This window comes from Calypte anna, chromosome 28 (assembly GCF_003957555.1).
Source record: "Calypte anna isolate BGI_N300 chromosome 28, bCalAnn1_v1.p, whole genome shotgun sequence".
Taxonomy (NCBI): domain Eukaryota; kingdom Metazoa; phylum Chordata; class Aves; order Apodiformes; family Trochilidae; genus Calypte; species Calypte anna.
The window spans coordinates 3588654-3613485 of NC_044273.1; the positions used below are offsets into that span (position 1 = coordinate 3588654).

General features: G+C 43.6%; 1 protein-coding gene across 4 annotated transcripts in view; it reads right to left on the bottom strand.

Annotated features, from left to right (window-relative positions):
- CRTC1 (CREB regulated transcription coactivator 1) overlaps positions 1-22492 on the bottom strand; it is a 44145-nt gene extending 21653 nt beyond the window's left edge. For all 4 annotated transcript variants that reach the window (XM_030466550.1, XM_030466551.1, XM_030466552.1 and 1 more), the window contains exons 1-2: positions 22288-22492; positions 2401-2517 (exon numbers count right to left, since the gene is read on the bottom strand). In XM_030466550.1, the coding sequence (XP_030322410.1) occupies positions 2401-2517; positions 22288-22413 (243 nt within the window). In that variant the 5' untranslated portion in view covers positions 22414-22492. The remainder of the gene's footprint in view (positions 1-2400; positions 2518-22287) is intronic.
- Positions 22493-24832: the final 2340 nt, after the last annotated feature.

Below are 24832 nucleotides of genomic sequence, written 5' to 3' on the forward strand. Positions count from 1 at the left end.
GAAAGCAGGAAAGAAGACAAATATCTGAGAAAACTGGTGTCACCTCCAACTGGTTTCTCTCAGCAACCATCCCACTGGAAACTTACTCTGGATCAAACACCAGGCAACACCTTCATTAAAATCTTCATCCCTGGTATTTAAACAACTCTAATTTTAAAGAAACAACAGACCTGAGCATCATGTTTGACAAATGGAGAATTGTTCTCTGCTTCCCTGAAGATTTTGCAAGGATTTGAGAGCAGAACCTGAATTCCAAAAATAATATTAAAAAATAAAAAGAAAAAAAAAAGAAAAAAGAAAAAAAAAAAGCAGCTAAATACAGACAGGAAGGAAAAAGCTCAGAGCTGAAAAGCAACAGTGTCCCTTTAAGATTTATCAAGACATTGACTTAAGAAATAAAAAGGAGCAAGGTGGATGAGGGGGAAAGAGAGAAAGAGAGGGGTGGTACCTACTGCCAGTTTACATTTGGGTGCCTGCTGGTGCCAAGCAGCATTTGGGTGCTGATTGTGCCTTCCCCACTGGAGCTCAACATGCAGGCTGAGTGCACATGCTCAGAGATTGCTTAAAAATCACAGACAGTGCCCAAGAAACCACCAAACAAATCCCCCCCCATCCATCAGACCACAGCAAGTCCAGGGAGTCTGTACAGGAATTATTATGCATGTTCCAAATTGGGATGCATGGCAAAACCTGTATTGATGTGAGAGAGCAGAACTCCTTTGGAGCTGGGAGGGTGAATCAAATAAATACTGTGCATAACCAGAAAAAAAAAAATTAAAATAAAGTGGAAGATGTGCTAAAATACGTATCTACCTGGGCAAACAGAACACCAGACCTAAATACGTATTTGCACAAACCTAAATACTTGTTTACCAAAGAGACAGGAACTGCTCCAAAGGCTTCTGCCAGAGCTCCGTTGTGCTGTAAATGCAAAGAACCAAAATTCTCAGACACCAAAGCTCTCACCAGACACAACCAGACAGCCTGCACCTCAGCAGCACATCCTACAAGAAGCTTGAGGCAATTTCATCCTATTTTAGCTTAAAAAAACAAACAAACAACCCACATAGAGGGTTTTCTTTTGTTGCTTGTCACTGGTTTTTAGCTGTGGTATCCAGCTTGGATTTTTGTGGAAAAAAATCTCTAAAAGCTTGGGATTTAAGGCCAGCTTGTTTCCATGTCCTCCTCTAGTCATTCATAAATTTTTGGATACTCACTTCCAAGCACTCTGGGTGCTTCAGGACCACAAGTCCATGAAATAATGGTCAGTAACAACCATGAAGCATAAAAATATTATTGCTTAAGAAGAACAATAACTATGAACCTCCCAAAAAAGAAACTGAAACCAAAATCTATGGGTCTTGAAAAGACCAGACACTTGTGGAATGCTCCTAAAGACTTCCTAACATTCCAGACCCCTACAACCAGATTAAAATATGACATTTGCTTCTCCTCTTGCACAAGATTCAAGCTTTTAACCTCCACAAATTCAGCTGCCTCCAGGTATTTCAAAATGCATAGAGGAATCATCAATGGTTTCTCTGTCTGTATTAAGGCAGCCTTCATCAGAAAACCACAAGCTACACATTTTTTTTTCTTACCACATCCTTGGGAGATAATGTTACTACTCAGAAGAGGAAAACTAAGGCAGAAATTTTAATTCTTTTGAGCACCCTAAATCAACTAACTATAGAAATGAGGAGTCCCAGAAATATTCATCACCTAATCCCATCCACTGCCCACCACCTTCTGTCCAAACATGCTTGCTAGGAGCAAGATATTCACCTACAACACTGATTTTCTTCATAATGCACTACCTCTGGACTCACAACAGCAAGGAAATAATCAAGAAATCCATCCCTACATTTACTTTTCAGCCAGAAGAAGAAAAGGGACCATTCTGAGACAGTTTCTGTCCCATCCTCCCCCCTCCTCTCCTAAAAGCCAAGCATTATGCCCACAGAGCATGCACATGGGGTCCCTTCTAAACCCCCCATTTGCTGGAGCTTTCCACATCTCCTCAGATGATTTGCTTCCACTTTTGCTTTGAGTCTCCAGCATCTTCACAAAAGATTTTTTTTTTTTTTTTTTGGCACCTGAATATTCACTGACAAAGAAACTGCATCACCTCTGTAAAGTCTTGACACTGAAGCATCACAGCTGGAGACAGGAGAACTGGTATCTAACACTACATATAGACAAGAGAAACAGATCCACACATCCTAAACACAACCATGTTCCATTCCAAAAGAGCAAAAACTGCTGGAAACAACATGATTTGTTGAGGCCACGGGTCTACATTCTGAACCAGCAGCTACCTCATGGTCTCCTGTGAGGAAAAAACAGCACACAGGCACAGCATTCATCATCAAAAAGAAAGAAACACTCTATTAAACTCACCTGGAAGGGCAGATCCATGGCACTGTTTCCAATCTGATTCACATTTGGCAGTGACCCACCATAGTACTGGCCACGACTCTGTCCCAGTTGCAAATATTGGGTTTTCTGCAGCTGTAGCTAAAAGAAAAGGAGGAGGAAAGTGTCAGGACAACTCATTTATTTTATTTTTTCTCAACTGACTCAACTTGACACCTGTTTTCATTGTCACCTTGAATGGACACCACCAAAAACCAGCCTGAATTCAACTTCTGCTGAGGGGATGTCACCCTTCTCCACAAAGTCCAACTGGCAAAGTGCCACCTTGGGGCTGGAGTGAGTGAGGGGAGTGATGGAAGAAAAAAAAAAAATCAACTCCAGAGGCAGCAAACGGATTCAATTTCCAACAAATAAGCACCACGTGGTTCTTATGTCACCTGCTATTCTGAAAAGTGGGATGTAAAAAAGAAATAACCCCATGGCAGTCCAACCATGACTCTAATATCAAAATGAGGCAGTTGTTCACATGTGTGATAGACCAATAAGCAAGTCATCTTCATTTAGGATATTGAGTATACTGCTTAAGCAAACATCCATCCTCTCAGCAAGCTTGGTAACAGAGAGAAGGGACCTTTCTACCAGTTAATAAATGTTCTTTCTTACACCAGGAAAAGCCCTGTAGGAAGGGCAGAGACAGAAAACCCAACCAACTAAGAAGAAGAAAAAAAAAAGCAGCAAAGAATTCCTTCCTGAACAGGTGTGTGTAAAAATAAATGTGAGAGTCTGCAAATTTTCAGGAAAATCAAAGCATCATCTTCAGTTGTGAATGAAATATCCCTTCTGAAATATCCTGGTTTGCTTTCCCACAGTTTCATTTCTGGCAGACAAAAAAGCATGCAAGAAAAGTTGTTCCTTCTCTACCCAAACATCAGTCTATTCTCATTGATGCTTCTTTGGGAAAACCATCCTTGCTCAACAGCTCGTTAATAAAAACTATAATTTTGATTAATCTCATTAGGGATATTTTTTTCTCTTTTTCCTCTCTTTTTTCTTTTTTCTTTTTTTTCCTCTCTTTTTCTTTTCTTCTCTCTTTTCTTCTCTCTTTTTTCCTCTCTTTTCTTTTCTTTCCTCTCTTTTTCTTTTCTTCTCTCTTTTTCCTCTCTTTTTCTTTTCTTCTCTCTTTTTTCTTCTCTTTTTCTTTTCTTTTCTCTTTTTCTTTTCTTCTTTTTTCTTCTCTTTTTCTTCTCTTTTTTCTTTTTCTTTTCTTCTCTCTTTTTTCCTTTTTCTTTTCTTTCTCTCTTTTTTCCTCTCTTTCCCCCTCTCTCTTTCCCCCTCTCTCTTTCCCCCTCTCTCTTTCCCCCTCTCTCTTTTTCCCCTCTCTCTTTCCCCCTCTCTCTTTTTCCCCTCTCTCTTTCCCCTCTCTCTTTCCCCCTCTCTTTTTCCCTCTCTCTTTTCCCCTCTCTCTTTTTTCTTTTTTTTTTTAAGTTTAGTGGTAGCAGTATTAAAACTATTTTCTCATTCAATTCTGTAGTGTTGACACAATACCATTTAGATTTAACACCACACTGGCACTGAAAACAAGCAGACCTTTACACTGAGAAAGCAGAATTTGCAGTCATCTGAACACAGCAATCCTGCATCTTCCAAGGATTCAAGAAAGCACAATTAAAGTAGCAAAGAAAGCAGCTTAGATAAACTTCCTCTCCTCCCACTGTGGAGATGTCCATGTCTCATACTCTCTTGTTCCTCACTAGAAGTGCTCTAGGTGGCCCTGCTCTGGCAGGGGGGGTTGGACTAGATGATCTTTTGAGGTCCCTTCCAACCCCAAGGATTCTATGATTCTATGAGATGTCATTTGGCTGCTTTTCTACTCTGAAATGCAAGAGCATTCCTAGATTGGTAGCAAAGAATTGTTTAAAGTTTAAATGTTCAGATCTTGGACTAGATGCAGGTTGGTTGCTAAGGTAATGTAGTGTGTACATCAACAAATCTGGTTGAGTTTTGTTCAGAGAGATCAAACAGATCACAATGCCAGGATTTTGAAGAGCAAAGTTTGGGAAAGTACTAGAAAACTCAGCATCCCCACAACTGGCTGTTGACATCTTTGTTGGTTTTCTTTACCTTTTCTTCAAGCAAATGAAATGGCAAAATGGAAAGGAATGGCCCTGTTTCTACAGCTTTACCACAAAAAGAAGAGCAAAGTTTGGGAAAGTACTAGAAAACCCAGCATCCCCACAACTGGCTGTTGACATCTTTGTTGGTTTTCTTTACCTTTTCTTCAAGCAAATGAAATGGCAAAATGGAAAGGAATGGCCCTGTTTCTACAGCTTTACCACAAAAACAAGAGCAAAGGTTTTTCCAGCAAAGGGAAAGAAGAGCTGGCACCTCCCAGGTGACAAGGTGATAGGCACAGAGTCCCTTGGTCACCCCAGCAGCAGGGATGCTGAGAGCAAAGACATCACACTGACAGCACCAGGAGAGCAAAGGGACTGCTCTGCTTGTCTCACACCAGCACTTAGGGATCTAAAACAGTCCCTGAATAGAGGAGAAGAAAATGACATTGCCCCCAAGAAAACATTCAGCATCCTTCAGACTTTGTCCCTAGGAAGCAACTCAAATACCCTTTATTCACAGAACCTCCCCCCTGGAAGCCACTGATTTCCAAGAACACAGCCAGCCAACATTTTTATGCTTTTTTATTTTATATTTTAGCTGAGGGACTGAATTGATCCAAAACTTATGAGGTGGCTCTTTGGGATGAAAGCTCTCCATGGAACAAGCACTCTCAAAAGCCTCAACTATTCCAGCAAGATACCAGTCACCAAGAGGCTGATGGGTTGGTTTTTTTTTCTTAACCAAAGGGCAGCTAAATCCCCTCAGCCCAAAGACTTAGAAAATATTGGTTCAACTCAGATCCCAGTTAAAAAGTAGGAAAGGGCCTCCCAGCTTTCCTTTAGGAGTCTTTTGACGCTCAGTTCCAACCCAGGGCTCTCAAAGCAAGATATGGAATTAAAGCCCTTCTCACTCTGAGCTGCAGAGCACTAAAAGCACAAGATCAGAACTAGCTGTGCTTTTTTTTTTTTTTTTGCCTGGCTCCTACATATGTTTTTGTTGATTAAATATAATAAAAAAAAGGGCTTGCTTGGGATTTGTGCCAAACATAGAAGTAACTACTTCAACAGGTGTTGGTTTCCTCTAAAGAAGCAACCATCAGGCGCCCAGGGAGGGAGGGGAAGGGATGTTTTATGGGTTTGGGTTTTTTTTTAAAAATGTTTTTGGCCTTCCCCAGTATATACCTGCCTCAAAGCACAATGGAACAGGGAGGTCAGGACCGTTTGTCTTGCCACTGGAGTTCAAGGTGGAAATGAGAGGAAACACAAGAGATGGGGAACTTGAGCGGGTCTCAAAAAAGAAAAACAAACCCCGAGGTTGTTAAAGGGCTTTGCAGCATCATTAATTTTAGTAACACTGCCTTTGATAAACACTTTTGGAGATCCCTGCCAAAAATCAGGAAACTGATTGCTTGTTATTGCTATCGTATGTCATTACACCAAGGAGCTGGGCTGTGTTTGTTCCTCTCTCTCCTGCCTTTTAGCAGGAGTGGCCCCCAGACTACGGGGTTTATAGGAGCCCATCAACAACTGCCACTTGCAATCTGGGAAGATCAAGAGAAAGCAGAGCAGGCCAGTTTGCTGAGCTCCTCACATCTCCAGCTGCTAAGGAAAGCATTTTTAAACACTGCCACACTCGACCTTACTGTCATTCCAACAGGAGATCTCATGCAAGATCAACTCAAGCCTTTCAATGCAGAGGATCAGCAAAAAAAATATATCTGCAAATGTCAGTGTCGTGCTTTGAGATAACTCAGCAGGCTCCAGTCCTCCAGGAGACCTGTGCAGAGAGAAAAGCAGCACTGAAAATGAAAACAGGCAGCAGTGGGGACCAAACAACACATCCTCCTTTTCTTGTGAAGCGAATTTAGTCTACAGCACAATCCAGGGTTTGGGGATTAGGGCTGAGGAGGGAGACTGTGGGGTTTTATTCTGAAAGAACAAAAAAAAAAGAAGAAAAAAAAAAAGGCCTTTTCTTAACTGAAAAATGACTCTTAAAAATGTTAACAAGTCTCCTGACAACTCTAGCTTTACCTCCTGGGGTTAGATTCAATTAGTGGCAACTCACTTTCTATATGAATTTAGATAGTGAAGTATGATAATGAATTACTTAGTGTTCACCAGATAGATTAATTTCTTGAGCCATGAGAACTTGGTGACTATACATTACAGCTTTTCCATTTCAGTGTTCTGTGGCTGAGATAATAGCTCCTTGACAGCTGAAAATATTGCTAAATATTCCAGTTCCTTCCTGAGAAAGCTTTTGGTAAGGAACGAGCTTTTGTTTTTTAAACCATTTTATTTCTTCTTGGCATTCTTGTTCAGAAGAAATGTTTCCCAAATGACAGATCCTAACTGAAGCTGTAATTTTCCCTCCACCACTATTTCTCTTATGCTACTTGAAGAAAAAAAAAAAATCAAGATTTTAAGTTAAAATCCAATGTAACTGTTAAAACCCAAACACTTCTGCAAGAAGAGTGAAAACATTCCCCAAACAAAAAGCTGACACACTGTTGGTTTGTCTGATTTGAAATCATGTTAAAACCAATAAATCTCTGCAAAGGTGCAGGAGTAACAATCTGTGAGGCAGCAGCAGGATCTCTACAAGAAAGAAATGATCAGCTTTCCATGTAGTAATTAGGAATTTGCAAGCAATTACTTCCTTAACTAACAGTTGAGTAGCACCACATGATCTTACTCTGGTTAATGGAGCTGGACACACAAAACCTTGGTAAGAAATCAAAAGTATCAGCTTGAACACAATTACTTACGTGCTAACAAAACATTCTTCCATCTCTTAGCTTTTATGTGAACCCACTTATGGGAACTGCCTCAGTTTTTCCATTTAAATTGGGTTAAAGTTTGCTGGATATACAGCTGTGTTTGTAGAGAGAGATTCAAGTGATACAATGCAAATAAAAAGGAGAGAAACACACCCCTAAAAACATACCCAGTTTTCCTACAGACTTTCTCAACATCCAAAATATCCAAATGGGAATCAAAGGAAGCATTTAGTCAAATTCAGCATTTCAACTTCTCTGAATTTGGGGCAAATGAGAAACTTAGGGACAGAACTCAAAATCCAAGAGCAAATCTGACACTGGGATGAAGTCAATCAAAATCCATTATAACCATTTCTTTCAAAATACCCTTTCTAATACATTAAGAGTTTAATTGCCATGAATGTAATAAAAGGGTGGAGTGTCCTTCTGATAAAAAAAAAGAAAGATATCTGATGACTACAGGAAATAAGATTTCACAGTAACTGCTCTTTTCTCAGTTTGCAGTTTCCATACCAACCTTTCTTATATATTTTAGCTTTCCACTTTAAAAAGCTTTCTCTTTAGCATGTTAAAGCTAATAAGCAGCAAAACAAGTGCAGCTTAAAATTAGAAATGTCTTATCAAAGCTTAATTGGAAATTAAATTCTCTTTAAAGGATTAACTGGAAGTTTTAGAGACTGCATTATAGGTAAATCCTGTTGTTCAAACCAGTTCAAAGTTTCTCAGCTGGATAGGTCTGAAATTTCTCAGGAAGGTTTTTTTCCTAGAGGAACCAGAGGCAGGGCCTGCCAGGGAAGAGAATATGCATTTGTCTGGGGTTTTTGAACAGGCTGGGGTTAGTTTGGCATCCTCAGAAAGATGCCACCACTATTTTTTTCTGGTCTAGGAATGACCACACAGCCCAACTCTTGGTAGAAAGCTCAGCCCCAATGAAAAAAAAACACTTTTTTTTACTACTTTTGGCCTCTCTGCAAAAGAGCCAAAGACAGGCAGTAGAGACCAAGTGCCTTTTTATGCTCAGAACTGGATTTCTGGAGTGACAAAGGAAGGGCAGGGAGAGAAACTTTCTAGGTCAAGCGTGCCCAATCTGCCTCTCCTGTGAACTGCAAGCCAAGAGTCTCCCAAATTCCTCATCTGGCTTCTTTCTCCTGCAGGAAATTAAACACAAAGTCAAACAAACCCTCAAGACAAATCAGTTACTCAGTGGAATCCCAGTGGAAGTATTTTCTCCCAAGGGAGATTTCTTCCCATTCACAATCCTCATGTTGATAAGAAAAGTAAATACAGGCTTAAAAAGAAAGAGAAGTTAAAATCAGTTTCATGAGACAGCTTTGAGACCCAGTGGCAACACAACCACTACCTGACATTCACCTTAAAACCCATCTAACTATTCAAGTTTTAAAATGTTCTTTACATTTGTGTCCAAGTTGTTGAAAACTATCCAACAGCTAACTAACAGCTCTGACCACCCAGAGAGTTTGGCTCCTCCTCTCCCCTCAAATCAATCTTTTTCTGTTTCTAAAGTTCACATCAGAATCTAAATTTTAGAAACTCTGCACTTGCTATCCCACCAATTTCTAAAATTAATATATAGTAAAGTCACTGCTCATTTACTAAAATCACCCTCCATGTAAGCTGGGTGGAATTTAGTTAATTAAATGAGGAAGGATTCACAAATCAATAAAAGAGAAGCCTGGTTAGCCAAAGAAAATGGAAATATTAGCCACAACTGCATTAATTAGAGCAGATATTCAGCTGCCAGTCCCTCTCTATATCAACAGCCAAGAACCTAAACTTAATATCAGTAATTAGCAGAGTTATTAGCAGAGAGAAAGTTTTGTGAGCAACAGAGGATGCAGTTGGATAAAAGTGAGATTACTGTGGAAAACTGTCCCTGTGCTCTGGCTGCCAGAGGAAAGGGGAAGATTTCTAACCTTGCCCATCTCCTAGCACCAAAACTTCTATGATCTGAAAGAAATCTGGTTAAAGAAGCTGAACCAACAGAAAAACTGTGTGGGTTAGCCTGGATTCTCTTCACTCACCCAATTTTTTCTAGCAGAAGTTAAACAGGAGCAAGCTGTGAGAGCCAAAAAAAAAAAAAAAAAGAGGATTTATTCAATATTCAGACCAACTCAGGTGCATTCAGGTTATGTTTCAGGGCTGCCTGCTGAAGCTGCTGGCTGAGCAAACCCCGTTTTCACTCCTGAAGAAGCTGGAAAGTATGAAAAGAATGAGACAAGGGAATGATGAGAGATGGGAGCCTCATGTTACAGCAACCCCGTGTTTCTGTCTTCCCCCTGCTACCAAAGCTCAGGAGCAATTAAAGCCTTTTTCAGAGGCAAATGTTAGTTTTCAGATTACTCAACACAAAATATCAGGACTCTAGTCAGAATTACTGAGGTCTAAAGGGCTCCTGGACCTGTGCTGGGGGTGTATAAAGTACATTAAAAAACTGCAGCCCTGCTGTTGGCTTTCTCCCTCCCTTAGTACCAAGGGTATCAAATTGGGCATTATTTTCTTTTTATTTTACTGCTTGCATCTTATTTACCCTCCTATAAAATGAGGATATAATCACCCCAGCAGAACACTCTAAAGATTAGGTTGTTTTCCAACTCAGATTCCTTACCAGCATGGAGCTGTTCCATGGGGGTTTCATTATCCCACCAGCAAACCCAAGTTTGACTCTGAGGCCCTGAGCAATCCTCTGAACAATGGGGATAAATCAAGAGATTTAACAGCCTCCCAGTAAGCCACCCTTATCTATTTTGGGGCTGCAAGAGGCCAGGGTCTCAATCTCACTGGGGGAGTGGGGAATATAGATGATAAATTAACCCCAGTCTTCCACCCAGCTCCCCCAGCAAGAGATGAATGAAGATTGGAGAGAGTTTTGGAATGATTTTTAAATCTAGATCATGCATTTGGAGTTTAACTGCTGAGTTAATACTGATTGGTTTTGTAGTGCTGGGGTTTTGGGTAATTCATTGTAATTAAAAATGTTGACTCCCAGTCTTTAGAGAGGGTTAGGAGCTGAAGAGGTGGCAGAGATGGATCCCTAGTGGTACTTTTAGCCCTTCACTTTTGTTTCCCAAACAATGAAAAATTAGCTGATGGATCCTAATGCCATCAGTGCTTCCCTTTCATCTGAGCATGCACCCACTTAAGGGTGTCTGTGACACAAGTTTATCTTCCATCCAAAGAATGGGCAGTGGAAATAAACCCTGTGATAGAAACCCCCTTTTAAGTCTTTCAGAGGAACTGATGCCACTCTGCCTAATCCAAAGAAAAAGGAGCAATATCAGGAAACTGTAGCTCAAGTTCCTTGATCAAAGACTGATTCTCTAGAAGGCTTGACCAGGGAGCTAGATAAAAAATATCTAGAATTACAGAGACACATGCAGCCTGCTATCAGCCCCTCCAAGCTCCTGCACACCACAGATATAAAAAGGGAATGCTGAAAGCTGTGTTCCTTTAAAAATCAGAACACATTTACATGTGCCTGCTGCAAAGCAAGTGACACTGTTCTTTTCTTTCTGAATAATCAGCCATTCATGGCAGCAACATAAAGCAAACACAGAGTAAAGCCAGAACAGAAAAAGCACAGCGAGCTCCTTCACAGCTCTCCCTGGCTAATGGAGAGAGACTCCACAGACTGATTTATCAGAGAAAAAGAAAAGAGAATCCCTTGAATTTCTCTCTCATTTGAGCTGTCACAATCAGGAAGAAATGCCATCAAGCTAGTAACTTATTTCCTGCAGTTTCAAGTACTGATCCAAGAGCAGCAGCAGATCCAAAGGCACAGCTGTTCCTCCAAGGAAGACAGGGAAAGGAAATGAAGTCTGAAGTTTAGAGGAAAGGTATAATCCACAGTGATAGCAGCTGCTCTGTCTGGGTCACTTGGGATTTAAAATATTCCATCATCAGCTTTGTAACAAAACATTTTGCAATGTTGGGTGGTTTGGTTTTGTTTGTTTTGGGGTTTTTGGTTTTTTTTCTGATTTTAATGTGGTTTTATTTTCATAAAAGGGAAGATTTTAACACTGGTTAAAAACAGACAAGTGTGGACAAGCAGAGGAAAAGTTTCCCTTATTGCCTCTACCAGTCATATTTGGCCTTTAATGCTGTTAGCATCCTAGCACAATAGATATTGCAGAGAGAAATCCTCCCAAGCCAAAACAGGAAGCCAAATGTCTACTACAAACTAAGTGAAAATTACCCCGAAAAAATCCAGACATATGGTATGAACTGAATTTGAACCCCTGGCTTTTAGAACTGCTACATCATTGTTTACTCTTCCATCACCATAACTGTCATTTAAGTCACTTTCAAGTATTTGTTCCATTATCACATCAACATGTCAGGACACAAACAGAAAAACTCTGCAGGCCAGCCAAAGGCAGTCAGTAAGAACAAAAACTCAAGAAAAGAACAAAAAATGTGGGGTTTTTTTGGTTTTTTTTTTTAAGGGGAGGAATCTCGTGTAATATACTGGAATTTAGCAGCCACAAAAAAGCAACAGCTTTCTCTCTGCCACACTGAAATGCTCCCCAACCAACTCTTTGCTCACAGCAGAGCTGCAAACACAAGGCCAGCACTTGATTTTGACCAGTGCACAGCCATAGTACCTTCCCAAATCCACTATTCAAGGGTTGAGGGGCTTCCTAAAACACCCAAATTTTCAACAAAACCTCAGAAATTAACAACAAAACAGAAGGGACCAGAACCAAAGGGATTCTGCTCCAGCCTGTGAGCATCCCTGCTCACACCAACTCAGTCCCAGGAGTCCCAGGGTCTGCAGGGAGGGAAGGGGAAGCAGGAAAAACCAAACTGGGTGTCAGGAGAAGCATTTTTTTCATCAATATAGTAATAACAGGCAAGATAATTAACTTCAGATGGTATAAACCTGATTAAGCTTCAAGGTTACCTGAGAGTATCACATCTATGGTGCAATTCCAGTTGCTTACCAGTAAAGCTGGGAGGCATCTGTGGGTGTGTGGCTACAGGAACACCCCCACGGCTCCCTGGCAGCTGCAGAAAAAGCCTCTACAAAATTAAAGCAGTCCTGGATGATTCTGTGCTTTGAAACACAGAGAGGTAACGATGGGTAAGTTCTCATCTCCAGTCTCTTTGACCATTCCTGTGAGGAATGTGGGGCTTCATTTTTGGGACTAGCTAAAAACATTTCTTTTTTGCAGCAACCACAGCCACGAAGCAAAGAAATGCAAAGGGCAAAGTAATTTTCTCACCATTTTGAGGTGCAGTTATCCTTCTGTGTCAAAAAACTTGACCACCCAGCTGATTTATGTAGCAAAGAGCAGAAAACAAGAGAAAAAGCAAACCCAAAAAGCTCAGAAGCAGCCCTGGCCCAAGCAGCCAAGGTGCAAAGTGTCACTACTACAAACCAACTGAGAACAAACTTCTCCCAAGTGGTAAATGTAACAGTGCTTGGCTGAAACCATCAGAGTTCAGTCCAATAAATCTCATTCATAAGAGCTGAGATGTATATTGATCAGCAAAGCTTAAAGAGCAATCATCAGAATCCCCTCCAGGTTGGGATCACTGCGCTTTTAGCGCTCCGAGAGACAATTCTTACCCCTGAGTTCATGAGGTTTTCTTCACCTTCCTGTTCAAGAGATTATTTAAGACCTCCAATCACTTAACTGGATTGTTTTGTCCTGCTATGAGTCATCTACAAATTCCAAGGCACCATTAGATTCTCCTTCAGGAGCTGCAACCAACTCCCCAGATTGCCTCAGCTATAAAACTGTGAGGAAATGGGGTTATAAAAATTACAAACTCAGACTTCTACCCCCAGATGTCTTCTAGAATTCATGTGAAAGTGAAAAGATCTCACCCCCTAACGTACACTTAGTGGTTATAAACCACTCCAAATCCACACTACACTCCAAATCAAAAAATCCTTTTGCTTGTGAACCTAAAGAGAGCAAACCAGAATGTTTTAACTCTGGCGGGGAAAGAGGGAGGAAAAGGAAGGATGTAGCAGCATTTCAGGCTGCAATTATTTTAGTATTATTTATTCCTGAGGTACACCAGCAAAACTTTAAGCAAGTTAAAAGTTAAGTTAAGCAGTTACTGCATTTAACTTGCTGAAAAAATGAACCAGGATGAACTGTTTGATGTTTCGGGGTTTGAAGGCGAAGCCTCAGTAAGAGCACACCTTGCAGAATTGGAGTAAATAAAGTAATAAAAATAACAATAATAAACAATAAAATTTAATATACAGGCTGTCAGTCTGTGTTTAAAAACACTTGGCTATTTCTGGTGAACAAAGGTTTACTGTTTTAAGCTTCACAGTCACAACTGAGTAGCAAGTAAAAACAGGATACAGCACAACTAGAGCCTTAAAATAGTGACTATTCTTCAGAGTTCTGCTCTATCACTGGGCAGAGAGCCAAACCAAGCTACAATCTGAACCAAACCTGATTTGCACTGCTTTTAAAAACAAACCAGATCCTGTGGCAGCTCTGCTAATGCCACCCTTCTCTTCTGAAAGGTTTTCAAAAAGAGAAAGGCACTCATGGAACACATCGGAGGACTGGGACTTGAAGCTCACTGATCAGTTGGTAGCAAAAAGAATCCTTTCCCTCTCTGAAATATTTAACTCTAGCACAATGGGATCAAAAGTGATCTCCTTTCATGATCATGATGAGCTAACTGTACTTTCACAGAAAATACTCACTCTGAGCAGGGTAATGTGTTTGTTTGCTGGTCAATGGACAACGCTGCAGAGAACAACAAAAAACATGAGTGTCCTGGCTGAAAAAATAAAGTCCCTAAAACCATCCCCAATCCTCCTATTGAAATGTCTCAGAAAAGATGAAATAAAAGCAGAGATGCCCTCATTAAGCAAGATGAAAATAGCTTTTATGTTCCATTTTTTATTTTTAGCTAAAGAATGAAAATTCAGTTACATAACCCTACAAGTTTCCTAAATGAGGAGATGATCAGGGGATGTTTGCACTCTTTGGAGTTCATTAAGTGAGGAGAGCACCTACCTCTGCTCTGCTCTGCCAGGAGCTGCAGGCAGAGCTGGCTGAGTTACAAACCTCCTGGTGCAGAAGAAATGTGGGATTTAGCCAAGGCTCACATTGGTTCCCAGGCACAAAAAAACCCAAACTATTTCCCCAGTCCCCAAAACGACCCCAGCACGTCCTTCCCTCCAAACAATTCCTCCCACTGCAGCTCAACCTTAAACCCTCCTCTTCCAGATGAAGGAATTGTTTGTAGGTCTGAAGAGGAGGCATCAGGCAGCCCTTTAGGTATTAAAAATCCCTGCCATTAAGAGTCAAAATTCTTGGAATGCAAAAGGCTCCTCTAAAGTCATCATTTCACTGCACAAGAAAAAAAATCTCATTACAGTGAGAAGGTCAGTGAGACATCTGAAACCAAGTAGGGTGCTGGAAACTTGTGTAGTATCTGAGATTTTATTTTTGCTCTTCCCACACCAGGGGAGGAAACACCCCAGAGGGGGAAAGAGGGTCTGGTGGAATGGTGACTGAAAGAAGGACAGAGAGACAGAACAAAATGCTGCTTCTACAAGAGGTACCAGTGGCCAGAAGGGCAGATCATAAATAACTGATACACTTTGAGTTGGGAGCCATCACCACCTGCCTGAAAATACATAAATTTGGGAAAATCCACTGGAATTCCCTCCTTTTGGAGAGCTCAGCCATTCAAGGAAAATAATACTAACAGAACTAGTTGGGTATCAAAATTAAAAGCAAAATAGAGAGTGCAGACCTGCCTGTGAAATCTTTTAGAGAAGGATTGTGAAGTGCTGTAGAATGATGACAGGAGCCTAAAGCCAGAACACATCATTTCATCCTCCTCTATTTCATTATTTAAGACCCATTTGTTGTGGGTGTGTGTTGCTGTTGTTTTATTGCAAAGGATTGTTCTGGTACAAGGGGAAGAATTTTCAGTTCCCAATAAATAATTTGCAAAAACAAGACTATTATCAAGACTCAGTTACAACTTATTTATAAAGTACCAATGAGATCATACAAAAACATCCCTCATTGACAAATATGCACTTTTGCAATGCTTGTTTGGCTTGATGAGTACCCATGGAGATCTTGAGAGAAATCTTATTCCTGGATATCACTTACACAGCACTAAATATGCTGTGCAAACCATTTAAAAGAAATCAAAGCAACGTTTTAAATATTAACTCCTACACACCATCAGATAACACCAACCTTAGCTAATGAGTTCATCAAGACCCACAAGTTCAGCTGCCACCTCAAGTTCACTCCGCAGCCTTTGGGACTACATTTATTTCTTGAAATGCAGGGAGTTTAGATCAAAATTTTAAAAAAAAAAAAAGGGAAGAAGCACCAAGGTTGCAACTGATCACAGTCACACAACAAGCACTGCTGCAAGCTTCTGTTCACAGAACAAAAATCAACCCAATTTTGAGAGTTTGCTTCTTTTCAACCACTTACTCCAACCCTGTCAGCTACCTGATACTTTCCACTGAACAGCAACAGCTACTCCAGCACAGCTACAAAAACACAGGGGTAAAACCCCAGCCATCCTCACCAGCAATGTTATTCTGAAAAAAAAAAATATTTCTGTCATTTTCTGGTTGCTTCTTTGGTTTGTTTTTTTAAGATCCAGTGCTACATTTGCTGAAAAGTGCTCTGAAGTATACTTGAGTTTCAGATCCTACATTAAGTACAAAAATATTGATGCCAGTGTGGGAAATACCATCAGAAACCAATCAATGCCCAAGAAAATGCTCCTTGGCACTTAGAGACAGATAACAGAACCAAAACCAAATATTCAGCCTTTAAGGCATTTTGTTTAAGTCATCATTCATCAGTTTTAACCCCTAACCCTAACCAAAAACAACTATTCAGCATTTAAGGCATTTACTTTAAGTCTTCATCCATCAGTTTTAAGAAGATGTCTACTTTTTGCCAAATTAGTATTTTATTACCCCTAGAAATATTCAGTACTATTTACAGAACAACTTCCACCTCTGGTAAGAGCAGGAGCTTGTTTGGGGTGATGCTCACCTCAAGCAAAACCCACAAAAGTTTAATGTGGTCAATCCCTGCAGCCCAGGAACTTGCACTAAGAGGAGGGAAGGAACACACAAGCTGCAACGTGTAGGATCCTCAGCAAAGAATCAGGGTCTTCATCTTGCCATGGCATGCTGAATGTTTCCTCACTAAGATCAACAGCATCAGTAAATGGGTTAAAAAAGTGAAAATAAATGGTTAGTAGCAGGATGAACAGCAGATTAAAATAAATGTTGTTTCCAAATCAGCACAGGTAATCCAAGAGTGTTGGAAAAATAAAGATGCAGTTTACTCAGTTTTTAAAAATAAAAAGAATTTTAAAAGATCTGATTCAGAAACCTAACTACAATTCAACCTGGTTTTCAACACCATGTCCTCACACAATCACATCATGGGATTTTCCAGAGCTCAGGGGTTTTCCCCCCCTTTGGCTTTTTTTGCACTCTGTGTAGAACAGCTCTTATCTGTTTCATCTCACAGGTACTGAAGAGTTTGCACACAGGCCACACAGCTACTAAAATCATTTTTCATTGCATCATGTTCTTGAAAACTACTTTAAGGAAGGATTCCTGCTGTACTGTTTTGTGGTTGAATGCTTTACTTATGCAGAGAGCTCCTGTTTCCCTCTGCCCTTGCACTGATGCCAGCAGGTAATTCAGATTAACACAGCATCAACTCCTCCTGCTGACTGATGGTTTTACCATCCCTGTAACTTCTGCAGGAGGTTTGCAGCTCCTGCCTTCCTAACTACAACTCAAAGCCCTCCAAACTACATACTTCAGGTTGTAAATATAAAACTGAGAACATCTAGACCTAAACCCACAAGTATCTAGAGCTAAAACTTTTCCAGATCTTTACTCCAGGCCAAGTTCACCTCTGGTAAAACACATTTGCAGTTCACTAACTGAGGAAAAAATCCCAGATCACCCTCAAAGAGCTGGAAGAGCTGACTGTACATAACCTTGAAAACAATTTTCTCTTACTAAATGAGACATCTTCTCTAAATGCATTGCTGCAAATGTTCTCCACCACTGAAGCTGAAGAAGCCTTTGAAAGACAGCGCACTGAGCTCAGCTCCACACAGGCATCCTGTGAGTTACAATTAATTGAAATATTGTGGTTGTATAATCATAGTTTCATGTGCCTACGGGTCCTTTGTAGCTTTGCTCCATCATGCAGACAGACAAGACTTGGCCACTGCACTGAAAAAGACTTTGAGAGCTGAAGCAAGCAGCTGTACCGCACGGCGATGATGGAATAATCATAAAAACAAAAATAAAAAAAAAAAAGCCATTGTCTCCTGGAAAACAAAACCACACCACAAACCTGGCTGGGTTCAGCAGAAGAAACCTCAGGCTGCTGACTGAAGCAGAGTTCTCCAGCATGGCATATCAGGAGCTGGCTCTGTGTTTACCTTGGACAGCTCAGGAGGGTTGGGGAGAGCTGAGTGCTGCAGAAGAACAGAGATTCTTTGTGCCCCTGCGGGCAGCTCACCTCCGTGTCCTCCCTCTCTGATTTACAATTAATTCTTTCAAAGAATTAACGAGGCTGCCCCACGATTTGGGCACGTTCAGGGCAGCTCCTCACCCAGCCCTTGTTTGCCAAGTGAAGGCTGGTTGGGAGGTTGACATGTGGGGAGCGTGTTTGGCGGAGCAGAAACCAACTGACTTGGTTCTGTGTCCTCCTTCATCAGAGAAATTAGAGGAAGATCACAGATGAAGCCTAAGTGACCTATTTCTTAGCCTGGAAATGTGCAAATTCAGGGTCCAAAGACAGCATTTAAAAAGGGAACAAAGAGCAAACACTGGCTAAAGCTTGAAAAAATTACCATTTCTGTCTTGGGAGAAACTCACGATGCATTAATGTGACCAAGACCACTTCTACCCTCTGTGCTTGGAGGACTCACTCCTGAGTTTGATGCATTTCTTTAATATCTTTCAGACACTCAAAAATGCTATTATCTAGTCAGGGATTTCTTTTTTATCAAAATATTTCATAAAAACAAGCTGAAACGTGGAAACGTGGCAGTACTCTATCATCCTCATCATCAGTGCTTCTCATTTTTAAACCCCCAAATTAGCATTCCTGATGTAAGTAACCTTTTAAATCCTGTTTTGCATACTATCTGCATTGAATGATGATCTGTGAATGCACAAAGAGACATTTTGCTCTCTTCTGCAGCCAGCAGGAACAAGCAAATGAGTAACTGTCTCATGCACAAGCACAAATTACAGGGAGGTGTGTGCCTGGGTCTGGTTTACATGCACACAAAGAGGTTTAAACTTCTTTTTTTTATTTATTTCTCCTTGCTCAAATGGCATCACAATATAGGCAACTTGGTAAAAAAAAAAAAAAAAAAAAAAAAAAAAGCAAAATAGGACCTTTGGATTTAAAATATTCAGGTTTAAAACAGAAACACCAACTTCTTCCTTCACAGAGTTTTCAAGGATTCCAAAAAGCAACACGGGCACTCACAAATGTTGGTGACACCTAAAAATCCTCCAGCAAATCCTGTCACAGCACCAGCACACAGGCTGAAAAAGCTCTGAATTATGTACTTGGGGAAAAGAGAAAATAAATTTGGTACCCCTGAGGAACACAGGTTATTACTAAGCAGTAGCACTCCGACACATTCTTCAAGTTAATTTACACGGGGGGCTGTGTGAGCAGGAAAAGAGCATTCAAGCAGTTCTGGAATTATGCAGAATGTTCCCAAATATGACCATTAATATGGTTTCTCCTCCCTCTTTTCACTCCAGTAATATCAACACCACTGCAGCTCTCCAGGCAGCTGGGGAGACAGAGAGGTTTGGGGAGGGGGGGGTCTCTTTTTTTAAGGTAAGAAAAGTCCCTAAGAGGGAGCTCAAACAGCTCTGGCTGAAACCCCTCAAAACTAAGTGACTTTTAACAATATATGTTAAAAAAAAAACAAAACAAAAAACCCAAACAACAACAGCAATCTCAGGAAACCTGAGAACTAAACAAATGAAATACAGGTCACAAACTATGCCCAGATTTTCTTTACAAATCTGCCATTCCCTGGCATTTGCAAAGCCATCCGTGGAGGAGCTCAGCACTATCTGTGCTATCTTGCATGTTAATGATCTGTTAATTACAATTTTAAGGGGCAGAGACAGTAAACACATGCAATGCAGCAAGCATCCTTGGGCTGTGTTAGAGCAGAAATGGAGAGCAGGCCCTGCTGAACAGCCCACCCTTAAAACACAGAAATCAGCAGGGTTCTAAAATCCCATGCTTTACATTAAAAAAAAAAAAAAAAAAGGAGTAAACCCACAGATAAAATACAAGAGTCAATGTCACACAGAAATAAAAAATAACCTCCCCCTCTTCTCACCCACTTTGTTACTATGGGACTGGCAGAAATCTGTGGATTATAAACATGAAGGTCCCACTCACAAGACAATTAAGCAGCTCCAGTGCTTCTATTGGCCACCCACCTCCACGACTCTTTGCAAGGTCTGTCTCCCAGAAAAGATTAGGAAAAAAAAAAAAAACCAACAAAAAAAAAAGCCTTCTGGAATTTGCCACCTGCAAGACAGGACTTGGTTGTTCCTGAGAACAGGGGAAGACTTTGGAAACCAAAGCCATTTATTTTTCAAATGAATTATTATTTTTTTTTCCCCAAGTGAATGGTGAAAACAATAAATAAGGAGTTAATAATCGTGCTCTGTGTTGTCCTGGGCAAGAAAGACGTATCATAGCTTAAAAATCTCAGATGGCCTGAACAGCATAAATAGGTGGAAGATTACCAAGTCATAAGCAAGCTCAGAAGCAGCATGTGTACACACAAGAAATGGTGGCACAGGAGTTCTCTGCCTCAGCTAGGACCAGTAACCAACAATAAAAGAGACAAGATGGTAAACACTGCAAAAAGACAATTACTAATAATGAAAAGGCAACAGAAATGTTGGGCTCCTTCCACCAACTGAGTAAGGCGTTTTCAAACTGACAGCAAAGCGTTGGTTGCCAGATGAAAAGGAGAGCAAACAGCAAAGTTGTGCTTAACCCCTTTTTGCTTTTACCCTGCATTTTAAACACAGATGAAATCATGGAATTTCGAAGAGAAAAGTCTACAAAGGAGACATTTTATTCAGCTCTTTGGTCAGTGTTTCCATCACTTCAGTACCCAGAATCCTCAGACAACTTATTCATCTTGGGTCCTTCTCTCAGTACTTGAATACAGGATGGGTTTCCAGCTGCAGCACCTGGGTGAGGAGCCCTCAGATATGGGAGAAACCAAATTAAGATTCCAACTTCTCATGCAGAAGGTGAATGCTAAATGTGAGAGTTAAATGAAGGACAACCTGTATTTATTTGCAGACTTCAAGAACTCTCAAGTATCCTCAGCTCTCCACTGGCAGCCAAGGACTGACCATCACAAGGCAAACCCCTGGGGGATTGAGCTGCACGGGTACAACAGAGGTGCAAGAAACAACTCCAGCAAATGCAAACATCTCCAAATTGTCTTCTCTTTGCTCCCAACTAACTGGAACAGCATCCTCCAGGAATTCTCAACAAAGAGTTCAGCATACAAACAAGGCTCCAGCCTCACGCCTTCCCAAGCAGGAGCTGACAGCAGCAGCATCCAACTCAAAACAAATATTTACCCTCTCCTGATACAGAGGAAGAAAAGGAAATGTTTTCCTGCAAGCCCAACCATCTCTCCTCTCATTCCCACTCCTGCAAAGGCTCAGCCACAAATTTTCTTTCGGCGTTGACACAAGCAGGTGAGACAAGACCCACACAGCAGAGCTCTGGCATCTCTACACCTCAACCAGAGAAGACATCTGACTTTGAAAGAGCATTTTCATTTCTGCCCAAGGGGCTTTGCAGAGAGATCAGCAGGCGGGGAGGCTTTGGAAGTGCAGCAATTTGCACCTACAGCCCCCGGAGCTTGACAGCACCACTGAGACCACAGCTCCCCCCGGGGCTCTGCAGGCCCCTGGGCGCTCCCTACCCAAGCCAGGGGGGGTAAGGAACCGGCAGGAACGCGGCCTGGGGCAGGAACCGGCCCTGCTGCCCTGCCGGAGCCGGGGATGCTCCGCAAGGCCCGAGGGAAGCACTGCGAACCCCCCGGCCCAATCCCGGCCTGGCCCGGGGTGAGGAACCGGGAACCCCCCCCTCAGATCCGGGCGAGGAAAGCAGGACCCCCCCCCCCCCCCACCGCCTTACATCACAGACCCAGGATCCATCCCCCCACTCCAGATCTGGGCCTGTTCTGGTGGAGGAACCAGAGCCCCCTCCCTTCAGAAACGGGCCTGGCACGGCCTGACGAACCGGGCCGCCTCCTCAAAACACTACTGACCGAACCGGGCCCCTCCACAGACCCGTCCCGGGGGACACACGTTCCCCCCGACCCAGCCTCGCCACACAGACGCCTCCACCCCGCTCCTCAGACCTGAGGGGAGCTGCCCTGCGCAACCCCCCCCTCCCGCTCTTTCTCTTCCAGCAAGACAACCGGGGCCTTCCAACGGGAACACAACCTCCCCCACCCCAGGCCGTGCCCCGGGGCCCCTCAGAGCGCACCTGCCCCCTCCGCCGGCCCCGCCGCTGGCAGGTGCCTCTCTGGGGAGGATGCTCCGGGGGAGCCCGGTACCGGGGAAGGCGGGGAGGGGGCTGTTTGGGGATGGGGATTGGGGGGGGGGGGGGGGGGGGGGGCCGCAGACCCCCGCCCCACACCGAGGGCACCGCCCGGCCCCGCCAGGGGGCGCTGCTCGCCGCCCCGCCCGCCGCTGCCCCCGGGCCCGGGAGCGCTGCGGGGGGCGCCGCCCCTTCCCCCCTCCCCTCCCCAAGTCCCCCCCTTCCCCCCCCCCCCTCCGCCTCTACCGGGGGAGCGCGCACCGGGCGGCGGGGGCGGGGTGGGGGGGTGGTGCGTGGAGGGGGGGTAGCCCCTCATACACACACACACACACACACAGACGGAGGGAGGGAGAGAAGCGAGCGGCGGCTCACCCGGTGGGCGCGGGTCAGGCTCAGGTCCTTCATGACCTCCTCGAAAGCCGCCGTCTCCTCCGCCTGCTTCTGGTTGTGCAGCGCGATCTTCTCGCTGAATTTCCGCGGGTTGTTCGAGGCCGCCATCTTCCCCCGTCCGCATCCCCCTCCCCGCGCCGGAGGGGAAGAGGAGGAGGAGGAGGAGGGGGGGGGGAAAGAGGTGGAGGGAGGGGGGGGGTTGAGGGGGGGTAAGGAAGCAACCGAGCGCATGCGCGGGGACGGGCGGGTTCGGAGGGGGGCGGGGAGGCGGCACTGCGGCTGCGCGGCGGAGAGAGGGGGCGGTGAGGGGGCGGAGGGGCGCGTGCGCCGGAGCGGGGAAAGGGAAGGGAGGGGGGGGGGGAGCTCGCGGGTGGCTCCGCGCGTGCGCAGCTGCGGGGTTTCCCCTGGAGGAGGAGGAGGAGGGGGCGGGCGGGAAGGCGGCAGCGCTGAGGCGGCTGCGGGTGGCGGCGGTCATGGCTACTGTCACTGATTTGTCCCTTGTGCTCTCCCTCCCCGGGTTATAGATCCCTTGGGAACGCTGCACAACACACACACACGGCCTTAGGGGACTTCCATGTTCTTGCTGGCCCGGCTGGGATTTGGGGAGGAAGGGGGGCTGTTGTTCCACGAGCGTGGCGGTGGCTGAGGTGTTTCCCGCCGAAAGCTCAGCCCGTGTTGAGGGCGCCGTGAGTGGGTTTTGCCCGTACCCTGCTGAGGGACAAAGGGTGGGTGGGTGGGTGTTGTTGTGCCCTCACTAATACTAAAAACCTTGCCCTGAAGCATGAGGTCCATCCCCAAATCACTACAGAGCCAGGTGCGTTCTAGGCAATGAATAAAAAATTAAAATCTCAATTTTTTTCTGCCGAAAGTTACTAATGAGTTAGCTGGTTTGTTGCAGAGAGGGTTCATCCCCTTCAGAAAACGACAGGAGAATTATTGACCGAGCTACTTGTCCCAGCACCTCACACGGGTCCTGCCTGGCCCTGCTGAGGTTAAAAAGGTCCCCGGGTTCTGTTCATCCACCTGGAAATGTGGGCAGGGAAAGAAAAAGAGAGGGAAAGAAGCCATGGATTCATTAACAAATCCTTTCAGATAAGCAGCAGTCCCTGCTCTCTGCTGCCTGTCTCTTCCTGCAAGATAAGGTGAAGCTACGAGCCAGGTGATGCTTCAACAAGCAGCAATCTGTGATACCAAGAAAAGGCATTATATCTACGGAATGTTTCAGGACTTTCCTGAGGGAATCGGATGGGGAAAGTCTCCCGTTCTGCTCCATTTAGGTGTCCTGTCCAGTCAAGCCGAGGATGGTCCTGCAGCTCGGTTCTAACACAGACCCAGCCGGTTCCGTCTCCCCGCCCAAGCCCCTTGCATGAGGCAGAAAAAATCCTGACAGTGCTGTTTCCCCACACATTGTCCATTATGCTTTCTTATAAAGTGGACTCTCTCCTCTTTTTCTTTCTTAATCTTTTTTTTTTTTGGTGCTTTGCTTTGTCCCTGACCAGCGCTTGCTCCAGTAACCACATCCTGTCACGGCTCAGCTATCAGATCAAAGAATCCAGACCCTGCTCTCACTTCCAGTGCTGATCACCTTCGTGGCCTCGGTGCAGGCAGTTTCCTCGTCATTTATAAACATTTCCTGCCCACGTAAAAATAAGAGATTATAATTATCCACTGCTGCAAGGCTGCTGGAGATGGATGGATGAAGCTCAGCGACTGACAAGATTAATGGCAGACACCAAGTCACCTCCTACCCTCAATCCCAGTTGCCAACTTGAACTCTTTTTAAGTTTACAACACGGCGTGAGATACCATCGCTGAAAACAGAGCTGGGACTGAAAAGATTCATCCAGGCCCTGGCAGGATCAGCCCTGACAGATGTTAGTCTAACCACTTCTTGCATTTTTCACCAGGAATAAACAACCGGCACACACGCTCAGTTAAATACCCTCTAGCTGTGTACATGAACAGCATATGACCTGCTAAATTGGCCCATCATGCTAAAAGCATATAAATCATACAGATTTAACACTGAGATACCTATTATCCACACTGGGTTTGCTCGAGAAGCGAGACGATGATAAACAGTTCAGGGAGTTATCCTGGACTTAATGCCATAGGTGCTTCTATCACACATCTAGAGACCCAGCTGCCACTCTGCCTCTTCTATAGCACCAAAAGATTAAGTGCCTAAGATGAAACTTGATAAATTTTCCCCTCTTGGATCTCCTGAGATGGAAGAGAACGAATTCTCCCCTCCGATGGCTCCTGGTTTGCAGGGAAGGAACGCAGATGGCCAGGGAGGAGGGGGGGTTATAACTTCCTCCCTCCAGAAGACTCCTTTCTCTTATTGTTTCTCCTCTGCAGCTTTATCAGATTGAATTCCAGCAGGCAGCCTGGACCCAGCTCCTCTTCAATTCTCTGCTTTTTAAACCAGTTTGCGTAACAAACTTCTCTTCAACAGCAACCTTTGTGTTTGCTTTGAGTTTTGGCTTCTGGAATTTCTCACCCACTCACGGACGGCTCCACGTTT